This window comes from Streptopelia decaocto (assembly GCF_964273445.1).
Source record: "Streptopelia decaocto genome assembly, chromosome: 1".
NCBI lineage: Eukaryota > Metazoa > Chordata > Aves > Columbiformes > Columbidae > Streptopelia > Streptopelia decaocto.
This window is the reverse complement of record NC_138663.1, coordinates 11704927-11716151: the sequence shown is the minus strand read 5'-3', so window position 1 is coordinate 11716151 and position 11225 is coordinate 11704927. Positions and strand designations below refer to the sequence as shown.

Here is an 11225-nt window from a genome sequence, read left to right as displayed (position 1 = left end):
GGGGAGGAAGGGGGAAGAGAGACAAAGCGACTTCATCACTTCCAGCCTTACAGAGAAGATAATGAGGAAAGCACTTTCCAAAAAGAGAAAGTGAAGTGTCTTCAGGCAGCTAAGGAGGCCAAGAAAACTGCCAAGAGAGGAAGTGAAGAGAAGAACATTCCAAAAAGCTGTCCTTAGCAGACTGTAAATCTTACCCAGCAGACAGTTCAAACACTTCACTTGCACCAGCCCTACTCTTCCCTGTTTATTTTCTTCCTGACAGCATTCAAATAGAATAATAAAGTACCAAGCAAGCAAACAAGGCAAACAAGAAAATAACCATAAGCAAGAAAACCCAGTAGAGAAGAAAGAGTTGGTATCCTTGTCTGTCAGCAATATTGTGGAGTCCCTTGGATGGCACTGTACTGCAGCCTGTGCAAACACCACTGCCCCACCACATCTAATCCAAGAAAGGAATTCACAAACTCTTCTTAAGAGTCTGAAATAACCATTCAGAGGAATACGGGAATGCAAAAACTGTTTTTAAATATTTAGAAGGGAAGCACATCCAAAACTTCTGATTTATGCCATGCGAGGTGTCCTCCTGCAAGTTGTGGCTGCCTGAGCTCACATCAGCTTCACAGATTCTCTAAACTGCTTTAAAGGTAAGGAGCATTTTACAGTTCTGAAAAATTTGTGAGGGAAATTGGAAGAAAAGTCTGTCCTCCTCATGGTGGAGTGCAAAAATGGAAAACCCCGCTGCCCATTTTGAAAGAGAATGCATAATCCATACCCAATTAGGCAGGGAAATACCTCTCTAGAGGAAGCCGCACAAGTGGGAGCCCGGGGAGGTAAGTGAGCATGCTGGAGGGAAAACAAATGGATTTCAGTTGGAAACCAGCCTGGGCTCTGTCAAAAGTACCAATAAAACTGACATGTTCCTGCAAACTGGGTTGATAAGATCTGGATGTCATGACAGGAAAAAGTACCGATAGAAAATGCATTGTCTTTAACACAAAGGCCAGCTAAAGAAAACTGAAAAGACTTTTTTTTTTATCTTCCCCCCCCTCCCCCCCCTCCCCGTATGTGTGTCAACCAGACAGGAGAAAGTTAAAGGAATTAATGCTCAGCGATTAGTGTTAGGGAGTTATATGAATTAAAAGGCTGTTACCACTAAGTGGCATCAGAGAAGATTAAAGAACAGCATGCTTACAAATACAGACCAGCCTCTCTGCTAAGATAAAGTGAAAACTCAGCCTGGAAAACTCAACCAAAGCTTTAGTAGAGACTCCTAACCAAACTAACTAAGATAACAGCCCAGAAAGATCTCCAGTGAGGCATTAGGTTTCTACAGGAGTAACACTTGCTTTTAAGACAGCTTTAATGTTAAGACCAGTCTCTAATGATATCTAATAAAATTGAAGTGGAATAAGAGGAAAACCAGCATCCAGAAGGGTCTCCAAAAGCCCATGCACCATTTCAATTAGCAGTGTAGATGCAAATGTATTGAGCAGTGTTGATTCTCAAGAGGGTTTGAGCACCTTAAGAGCCAAGGCTGAGCTTTTTAATTTCGAGCTTTTGGGGCCTTCACGTACAGATTATAGTTACACTGATAGGTCCAAACTAGTACACAGCTGGCTGACCACTCATTGGGTCAACTCCTTTGTTTCCAGGACAATAAACACCAATGCCTGAGCTTCTACATTGCTTCAGATAAAATAGGTACGTGTGTAGATGTGCACATGAACACACACACAAAGACATACGGACACACACTATCACTGTAGAACTGATTGTATTTGTTTGGAGTGTGAGTGAACAAGCTGAAGCACATAAGACATTTTCTCACAATTCAGGCTTACACTGCAAAAGTTTACATCACAAATGTGCAAATTCAAGATGTGAAAAGTTCACACTCTTGGTTGCCACCATTAAGCTTCTTCTTGTCACTCTTGTTTATTAGGCAAAGTGAGGTAAGTGCTACTAGTAGGAAGACCTTTTTTCTCAGATTCTCCTATTCTTGTGCTAAAGTATTTCAGTTATTTCAGATCTGGGGGACAGGGAAAATCTCAATTTATAACCCTTCTCCTGAACTGTTGGTGCAGACCAAGAAATTCTGAATTAATCAGATAAATACCATTGTGAAGAAATCTGTGGGCATTTGTGTGAGTGTGGTGTGCATTTGTTTGTGTGTTCACATGTAATTTGTGTGCTTTAGTGGTCAGTCACATCAAGTGTCTGGCCATGTATGGAAACATTGGTATAGAGAGAGGCCTGTGGAGCACATCCCCCGGGAAAGCCAAGCCTCACTGATGTGAGATGTATAGAAACCCTCTAGCCCCCAGCATATTCCTTTCCCCATGTTAATGTACTTGATCGCAAGCTAGGAACATCAGTGTAGATAGTTCAAGGCTTGTATCTGAATATTTCAGGACTTCTACGAGTTTTTACCTCCTGCAGGCATTTTAGAGACATATTCTGAATATATTTGACAAGAAAAAATAAGGCTATGTGGGGACTATACCAAGAGAAACATAGATTTCAAAGAATCATAGGATCAGGGAATAATTGGGACTCAGCTGCCTCATGAGGATGCAAAGCAATGAAAATCAGAGGCTTTCAAGTGAATGCTACATGCAAAGCTTCCGCAACGTACACTGTGTAAACAACAATTTTTCAGAGCTTTAATTTAATCAAAAAAAAAAAAAAAGAAAAGGAGAGAAGAAACTATGCGATGGCAGTTTTGTAACTGCTATGTGAAGTTGCAATACTGTTAAACACAAGGCTGAACAGCAGATGGCATATTTCCACCCAAGACATGAGACTATTGTTGACATGGGTTGTAATAGAAATGTTGATGTAAATGCATATTTGCTCAGTCTGTGTATCTTGCTGACATTAATCCTCTAGGAAAGAAAACCATCTGGAAAATTTTCAGTTAGTATAATCTGAACTGAGTTAAATACTATAAACTTGCATATTACTCAAGGTAAAACTCTCAAGTGGAGGGAAGGACGGTACCCTTGTTTGTATTTTACACTAGCCTCATCTAATCCGATGTGTGCTTTTAATGCTCCATTTCCTGCCTTATTTTTTAATAAATTGCTATGAATTGCCCTCTTCTGTTTGTACTTTTTCTCTTGATAGAATATACCAAATAACCCAGAGTAGAGAACAACACTAGCTCAAATAGACACAACTTGACATATCTCAAGAAAATGCCAACATCCCTTGGGCTTTGAAGTGGTACAGGTTTTTGCTCTAGTGGAGAGTTTTTTTCTTAGGACTTCCATAAGGAATTTATTGTGTGTATGAAAAATTCATTCATACTAAATGTACCTATATTATTATTATTATTAAAATATTTTAATAGTAAAGAAATCAACCAATTACTATATTAAAGCCGACTCTGACTGAGCAAAGTTTATAGTCTGAATGGAACTTTGGTGCCCAGGTTTGAAGTAAAACCTTAACTTTTGTCCTCTGCCACTCAGTGCCAGTCTGGAACATGCCCCGTGTGCTTGACTAAGACAGGATCTGAAACAGTCCCATAACAAGGTCCAAGGGGTTGAGAAGGAGGTTTTAAGACCTACTCATTAGCCCTAGAAGGAGTTTTGACAGTGATTTCAATGCAAAAAGGATCAGCTCCTCAGACACAGAACTTGCCCTACATCCTTTACGACTGAATGGAGAAGTCATTGCACCTTCCTAGGTGTTCTGAACCAAAGTGAAACAGCTTTAGGAAAGCTAAGGCTGTTAAGCTTTTCTATTGCAGCTTTTCAAATCACATATCCTATGTTATAAAAATTGAGACAACATAAAAAAAAAAATTATCTGTTCATTTTAGGGCTTGCTTTGGTATTAACCTTTTTATGGTTTGCCTTTTTCCTCCCAGCTGTTTTCTTTCTTATTTATTGCAAGTGGTTTTTATTGGAACATAGTGGTCCAGAAATCGGTGCTTTTGAAGGCAGAGATACACAACTGAACCCTACTAAATGACCTGCTCTGTTTACATCAGGCTTGCTAAATAACAAGGATCAGGAAGCAAGTACTGAGCATCGATGTGGGTTTTCATCATTTATCATCTGCAGATTAAAGTGTTCTTGCAACTAAAAAGATAAAGCCATAACAGAATGTAATATGAAAGCAATATCACTTTATAGACCTTTGTTGTGCAAAGTGCTGTACAAGCAGTTAATTCTTATGGCTCCCAGGAGACAGACAGGTCACTTGAACATCCTTAACACTTTGAATGTAAAGCTATAGCAAGATATGGTTTTGACATATGGACTATTTCTAAATTTTTATAACCTTGGAAACATTTCTGCATGTTGAAGTTATTGGCAAGTCTCCCATTGATTTCTGAAGTTCCTGATAAAATCCACTGATTTTATGAATCAGTTAGGAAACCTTTTTTTTTTTTTGGACTACAAACAAAAATAAAAGTGATGTTTACCATGTAAAATTCAGAATCACTCTTCAAACATTCTGCATATGAGTTTATTAGAAGAATGATTCACTGTTGATATAGCTGGAGTTGTTAGCAAATATATGTTTAAATCATCACAATTTCATTGTAACCAGAAAGGCTTAGAACTTTGAAATTTCAGCTGAATAATGAAAAAAAAAAGTAATTAACTTACTGTCCCTTATTTGAACTTACTGAACAAGAATGCCATGATGCTATAGGAACTTGACAGTACTTGGCAGGACAGAGGCACTAATCCAGTGGTACTAGTAAGGGTGTTGCTTGTTTCCTATTTTGTTAAATATTGCTGGTGATAGGTTGTGATACTAAGTGCAGCAGCAGCATTTAGGTTTGTGGTCTACTTTTCATCATCTTATGTACCACCAATAGTACTCTGTGACACAGCGAGGGGAGCTCTTTCATGAAGTATAAAGTACATTAAAAGAAATACTTAAAATTCCAAGCCTCCCAAACTGAAACTGCAAGGAACTATGAACCTCTTGGCAAATACTCATGTTTAGGTTAATTACATCCTTTCCACTGCAAAGATACTCTCTTCGTAATATATACAGGACATTCTCAGTTCAGAAATCCAGCAGGAAGCTCTTGGGGAAACTCAACAGTACCACAGAATGGATTTGGTTGTATCTTTCATTTTAAGTTCAATTCTGTTATTGAACACATAAAGATCCTTAAAGTACCAGTCCTTCTTACTCTGCCTACTAAAATCCCTCAGAAATCAGAATTCGAAGCCACTCATTATTCTAAGGTTCTGCCTAGCAATGGGGTTCAATACCTTCTTCTTGAAATAAGAAATATAATGCTAATTAATTTGTTGTTTTTTATAAAATACTTTATTAAGAATAATAAGAGTAAGCAAGGTTACAAAAATACCAACTTTATTAACTAATGAAGATGCTGTTAATTACAGAAATTTTGTAATACAAGTTATAACCACAGTGTTCCCTTTTCATTAGGCATTCTGCTCATTGTATTTAATGGAAGCATTTTTTCCCACTTAAATATGAAAAAAAAAATACTTTTATCATACACTGAATTCCACAGGCAGCTCCCTAAAGTTAGATCCCATGCAAGGAAACACCATACATAAATGCCCAAGAGTATGTTTAAAAAGGAACACTGTAAAATTTGAGGGTGAAAAGCCATGTTAGTTCCTGCCAGCAGCCCCAACATTCATAAAACAATAATATGCCAGTGCATATGAGGAAGGAAGAAAATAATTGATTAGGAAACAAGGCTAAAGAACCAATGCTACAGGTTTTATACAGGTTCCACGGGGGTCAACTCATTTACAACCAGCCTTCCAGAAGGATGGCAGTAAAGCCTCACCTCCTGTTGTAGTTGCTATGGAGTAGAGAACCTGGGTGCTTTTTGATGTATAAGGATGCCTGTAGTTCAGTACACAGCCATAGGGAAAAGCACTGAGCAATGTTCAGCCCCTTCTCTTTGGACAATCACATTCACTGTTTTCAAAGGACTTTTTGCCTGAGTAGCTTTTGACCCTCAGAGCTGTATTTGGACCCTTGTCTGAAAAGCTCTAGCTCAAGAGTAGCTCTGTCAAGTACATTGGCATTGCCTGCAGCAGGGTTTGTAGAATGCCTCAGAGAATTTTAATCTTAAACTAGAGAAGAAGATTCCAGCAATAGCAGCAAAAATCTGGATCAGTACATTCCCAATGAGAGCTAGTTTCTCTGAGGGTCATGAGGTTTAGGAGAAAAGAGACAGGGAAAAAAAGTTTTATTAAGGGCAAAATATTTTAATTAATGAAAGGAAGAAGTGTTAGCCAGTTCCAATGGCCAAAGAAAATCAGTAATTAAGTCAAACTAACTTCAAGAGCACAAAATCAGCTCTTAGGTTTTAATTCCAAAATTTTGTATCCAGTTATTGTGCTTTTCTGAGACCAAGAATTAGTTGCAGCAAGAAGAATGAAGATGAAATTTAATGTATTTTAAGAATATCCTTAGATAAGTATTTAAGTTCTGTACCCTTTAATTCTAATGCAAACAAAATCGTATTTACAAAGTAAATTCCAGAGCCTACTGAAGTTACTAAGAGGCTTTCCAGCAATTTAGACGGGCACTACATCAGGTTCCCTTGCTATTACAGAGAGAAAAATGTTAGAACAGGGAAAAAAAAATCTATAGAGTGTCCTTTCTTAAGAGAATCCTGTAGTTATAACAGTTGCCTGGTACAGTACCATTGGTACCAACAAGAAATATTCACAGGAATAAATGAAATCCAAATTCATTACCACATATCATTATCCTTCTCTTCCCTTGCTCTTCAGAGTCTCATGTGCCCTCCATGCTGAGATAAGGAGAGCAAGAGCACCTGATAAGCAAGTGTATACAAACATGTTAAGTTCTGGAGCATCAACTCTGCACAATTTATTTTACTGAAGCGCTGCCCAGAACAAACAGGTAAAAATCCTTACACGTTGTCTAACAAAAAACAGTATTTTTATCATATATATATGTGTATATACATATAAAAATCACAGTCTTCTGCACAGCAGAAGCTTATAACTAAAATATTTTAGGATTCAATTTTTTTTTTTTCAGATAGACATAACAAAATGCCTGCAAATATAATACAGTGAGCACATAACAATTCTTAGAATACAAAGAGTGAACATGGAATTATATATTTTATCCATGTTCTACTTGTGGCTGAAAACAAAACTCACTTGGAGTTTTTCAGATGTCTCTCTTAAAAAGTTAATCCTTTCAATAAGATGTAGTCAGTATATACTTAAGGAAGAATACAGTATTCATGTACATGGCAAGAATTAACTGTAAATACAACAGCCTAAATCCTGCCCTCTTTAGGCCTAGTAAGTTAAAAAAACCCAAAAGGAACACAAAGCCTCCAGAGGCAGCAAGAATAAATTGAGACAGACTATCTGCATAGCACCCACAACCTCAGAACCGCTGTACAGAGAAGTCGCATCTTGTCCAAAGAGACTATTTACATCAAGGAGGAATTTCAGAAGCTCCGCTTGCTGAAAGAATTCTTCCCATGTGCCAGTAGAATTTGCTGGATGCTTGACACAAATCTCAGCAAGCCAAGCCACTTAAGCATGGGCTGAACCTCATCCCAGTTCACCAGAAGATGTAAGCATATTTGAGTCCCGCTGAAGTCAAAGTGCATTGCTGAAGGAAATAATTTGGTGAGTCAACACGAAGGCTGCCGCCAAAGACAGCTCCCCTGAAGTGGTTACTTTCTGCCAGGGCAGAGCTCAACCCTGCGTCTTCTGAGCGAAATGTCCTTTTGTATGTCTACAGCATGATGTCAGCTTTAGCGGCTATGCAGTTAGATGTGATACACATACCATACAATTTGCTATGGAAACATTTACAATTACATAGTCACGAGTGAAGTAACAGTGCAGTTACTTATGCAATTACATGTACAGTAGTAAAACTAACAATTGGATATATGTTGTACCAATTTTCCAGAAATTACAGGGTAATTGATGCCACCTATAGCAAAGTATTTGTTTAATACTTCCAGCCACACAACTAAATGCCTGAAGGAGAACAAGCGTTTTTCATAGTGGCTGATTATCTGTTCCTTTTCCTCATCAACATAAAGGAAAATGAGGGTTCTACATACAGGCAGGAAACATAAGCTACTAAACTATTGGCGACGTTTTCCATATTACATACAAGATCATATAAATCTCTACAATATTTTTATTACACTGAAAGGAATTATATAAAGATATAATTTTGTCCAAATGTAGGTGAGGTTTTATTAAAGATCTTAAGTCTCTGAAAGACTGTTAATATATAACTTACTTTTCCCAGTATTAAGTCTCTCAGCCAGGTGCCAGATTCGACTATTCTTTTTCCTGCTGTAAATACAGGGTTACTTTCATGAAATAACTAGAATCAACTGAATTTTTAGCATTTATCTGTTCAGAAAGATTTGGGTATATTTGGTTGAAATTTACTTTAATGACCAAAGTCTGTCAACAGCTAATCAGGATTAATTTTTCAAATTGCATTACATACTCTCTTTAGCACAGTAAATTCACAGTTATTTCTGGAACTAACTTTAAACAAGTGATCCACAGTTTGCTAAGTCATCCACTTCTGTGTTTTCTCCGTTACCCAAAAGGGTTTTTGAAATATCTCTTAGGGGACAACATTCACACTGAAGAAACCAAGTGCAGAACTAGGGTCTATAACCATTGTGTAAAAGGAAGTTATATAGACTTCTATGAGAGCTCTGCTTATGGCAGGTTTGTCAAAGTCCATCAATAATGAAAAGATTAATTTCTCAAGAGATTATTTTTAATGAAATATTGAAATATTTGACCTCTTATAAGGGGGAGAAGAGAAATATGATCATATATGCTGTCCTTGACAGATGCATATATCTCTCAGAAGGTCTTTTGTCATATACAGAGAGAAATATATGGTTCATAGAAAGATAAGGTATGTTAAATAAAACTACATATTTTTTCTCCTTCTAAATTAATCTGAAGAGCAGCATAAAAGAGGTCATATGATCTATTTCTACAAAAAGAACATTTATCATCCAGTAAAAATATCTTTGCAAAATTGTTTACCCATTCAAGTATCTTCAGGAGATATGTCACCATACTTGCATATATTGTAAGTCACTCCAACATTTATAAAACACTGATAGACAAAAACACCAAAAACACTCATAAATATTAAAAGAAGCTCAACAAACTTGACTATCAAGTAGTTAAAAAACTGTTGATTTTTACATTACATGTTAATTCATGTTGTCCAAAATCTTTCTTTGAATAGAAGTTGTTGAGTTTTTCAGGGTTTTCTGTACGTCATCATGATCTTGTGTATCCAGCGGGAATAATATGAGACCCGAACAAAAATCCCAGGACGATTTCGAATTGCACATCCACGACCAGGAACAATGACACCAACTACTATCTTCAGCCTGTTTTGTTCACAAACCAAGGGACCACCATAATCTCGCTAGGAAAAAGTAAACATGAAGAATGTCACTTGTGAAAATGCTTTAAGACACAGGTCCTGCTTGTCTCCTACTGACTGGTTTCTTTTGGGCATGACTTAGCTCAGTGAATAGGCAATAAAGTTATTCTTGCCACAGGACAAAACCCAACTTCCTATATCTTTTTCACAACCAGAATTTATGTGAACCAATGCCAAGGTTGGTCTTTAACCTTTGATTTCATCCCATGCAAATTAAATCTTCTGGTCCATTTTTATACATTATTCTAGTGACTTCAGACTACTATATCTTACTCTCCTCTTTCAGCTACCTGCAAGCATAATATTTGTTTATGTGCATATACATTATAGAAGCAGAAAGTGGCTTGACTGATAATCATCTTTGTTGTAATAACAGGCTTTGCATCAGACACTACTGACAGAGCCAGGTTAATATCCTCTGTCAGTCAATCATCTTGCAAGGCCCTAGGGTGAGAATCTATGCGTATTAAGAGGCCAGGGTAGGGGAGGAATTCCAAACATAATAAAAGGTAATATTTTGTAGACAGAATTTTGAGACCTAACTTGTTAAAATACTCTTTTTCATAATTCTAAGTGAATGAGACATCTATGCACCAGTCCATGCATTCAGTAAACATTTGGAGTACAGCCAACTCAGACTGAGGTCTTATTTAGCACTAAAATAAACCCAGTTTAAATTAGATTGAAACAGTAATTTAGATACAGTCACATAGATTTGGGCCTTTAACACAGACAGAATTTGAACACAGATGCAGTTTTTACCCAGGCAAAACATGTACTGAATACAGCAAACTAGCTGCAAAACTAGAGAGTGAGTGTTCATATCGGAGAGTGAGACGTCATTTCAAAACATAAAAGCTGACAATTAGCATTGTACTCTCTTTGGATTACCAGAGAAACAACAATGCTTGACCTTTAATTGGTTTGTTGGTTGTTTTTTTTTTTTTTTTCCTGACTGACTGCAGATTAGTTCCCACATGAACAATGAACTATGTCAGAACCATCAGAGTGGCTCATAAAACACTTCAGGAGTGGAGTTTCACCTGCCAATCTGATTTTGTTTCTCTGCCTGTTCTCTGCTGAGGAAAGTAGTTTCAAAGGGGAACTCAGGGAGCAGGAAACCATGCAGTGATTAAGACTGATTGCTAATATTAATTCAGTCCATTTCTTCTTGCAGGGAAAAAAAAAAATGTGCAGGATCCCCAGCAGACTTCCATGCAGATGTTTCATTTATGAGCCTTGACATGTCTAAGAGCCCAGTTATGATTAAATATTTGATTTTGAAGAAAATATTTTATAATAACAAAATGATCCTGTGGAATATTAATAAATGGAAGAGGCCTCAGCCCGATGTTTCGTAGTACTCTTGGACAGGGAAAATTTCACTGCTTAGTTAACACCAGTGTTAGGAAACCATCTGCCTTTTTCTAGATATTAAATGCATTCAGTTCCAGATACCAAATACTCATGACTGCCCTCCTTCTAGACATCTTCTCATCAGGAAGATTTTCCACACAAAAAATTATATCTTCCTGTACTAAATGATCTACAACATTTCTCCTCAGGTGTCTTTTCTCTATCATCAAAACTAGTCCCCAGCAAAATAACTGTATCAAACTGTACTTTCACTGAAGTAGTTCCCCTGTCCTCATTGATATGTTGCTCAGGCTTCACTAGGGACACCAAATGCTCCATCCTTCTGACTAGTACTGAACCTCAGCACATTTTTGGATCTTTCTCCTTCCTTCGTAACTTTATTGACTCTCTTG

General features: G+C 37.2%; 1 protein-coding gene across 6 annotated transcripts in view; it reads right to left on the bottom strand.

The window, feature by feature from the left end:
• Positions 1-5329: 5329 nt before the first annotated feature.
• The window catches only part of HGF (hepatocyte growth factor), a 63635-nt gene continuing 57739 nt past the window's right edge, over positions 5330-11225 (bottom strand). For 4 of the 6 annotated variants that reach the window (XM_082043519.1, XM_082043520.1, XM_082043521.1 and 1 more), the window contains exon 18: positions 5330-9438. In XM_082043519.1, coding sequence (XP_081899645.1) covers positions 9268-9438 — 171 coding nt within the window. In that variant the 3' untranslated portion in view covers positions 5330-9267. The remainder of the gene's footprint in view (positions 9439-11225) is intronic. The other 2 variants (XR_014183157.1, XR_014183158.1) reach the window with 2 other exon arrangements.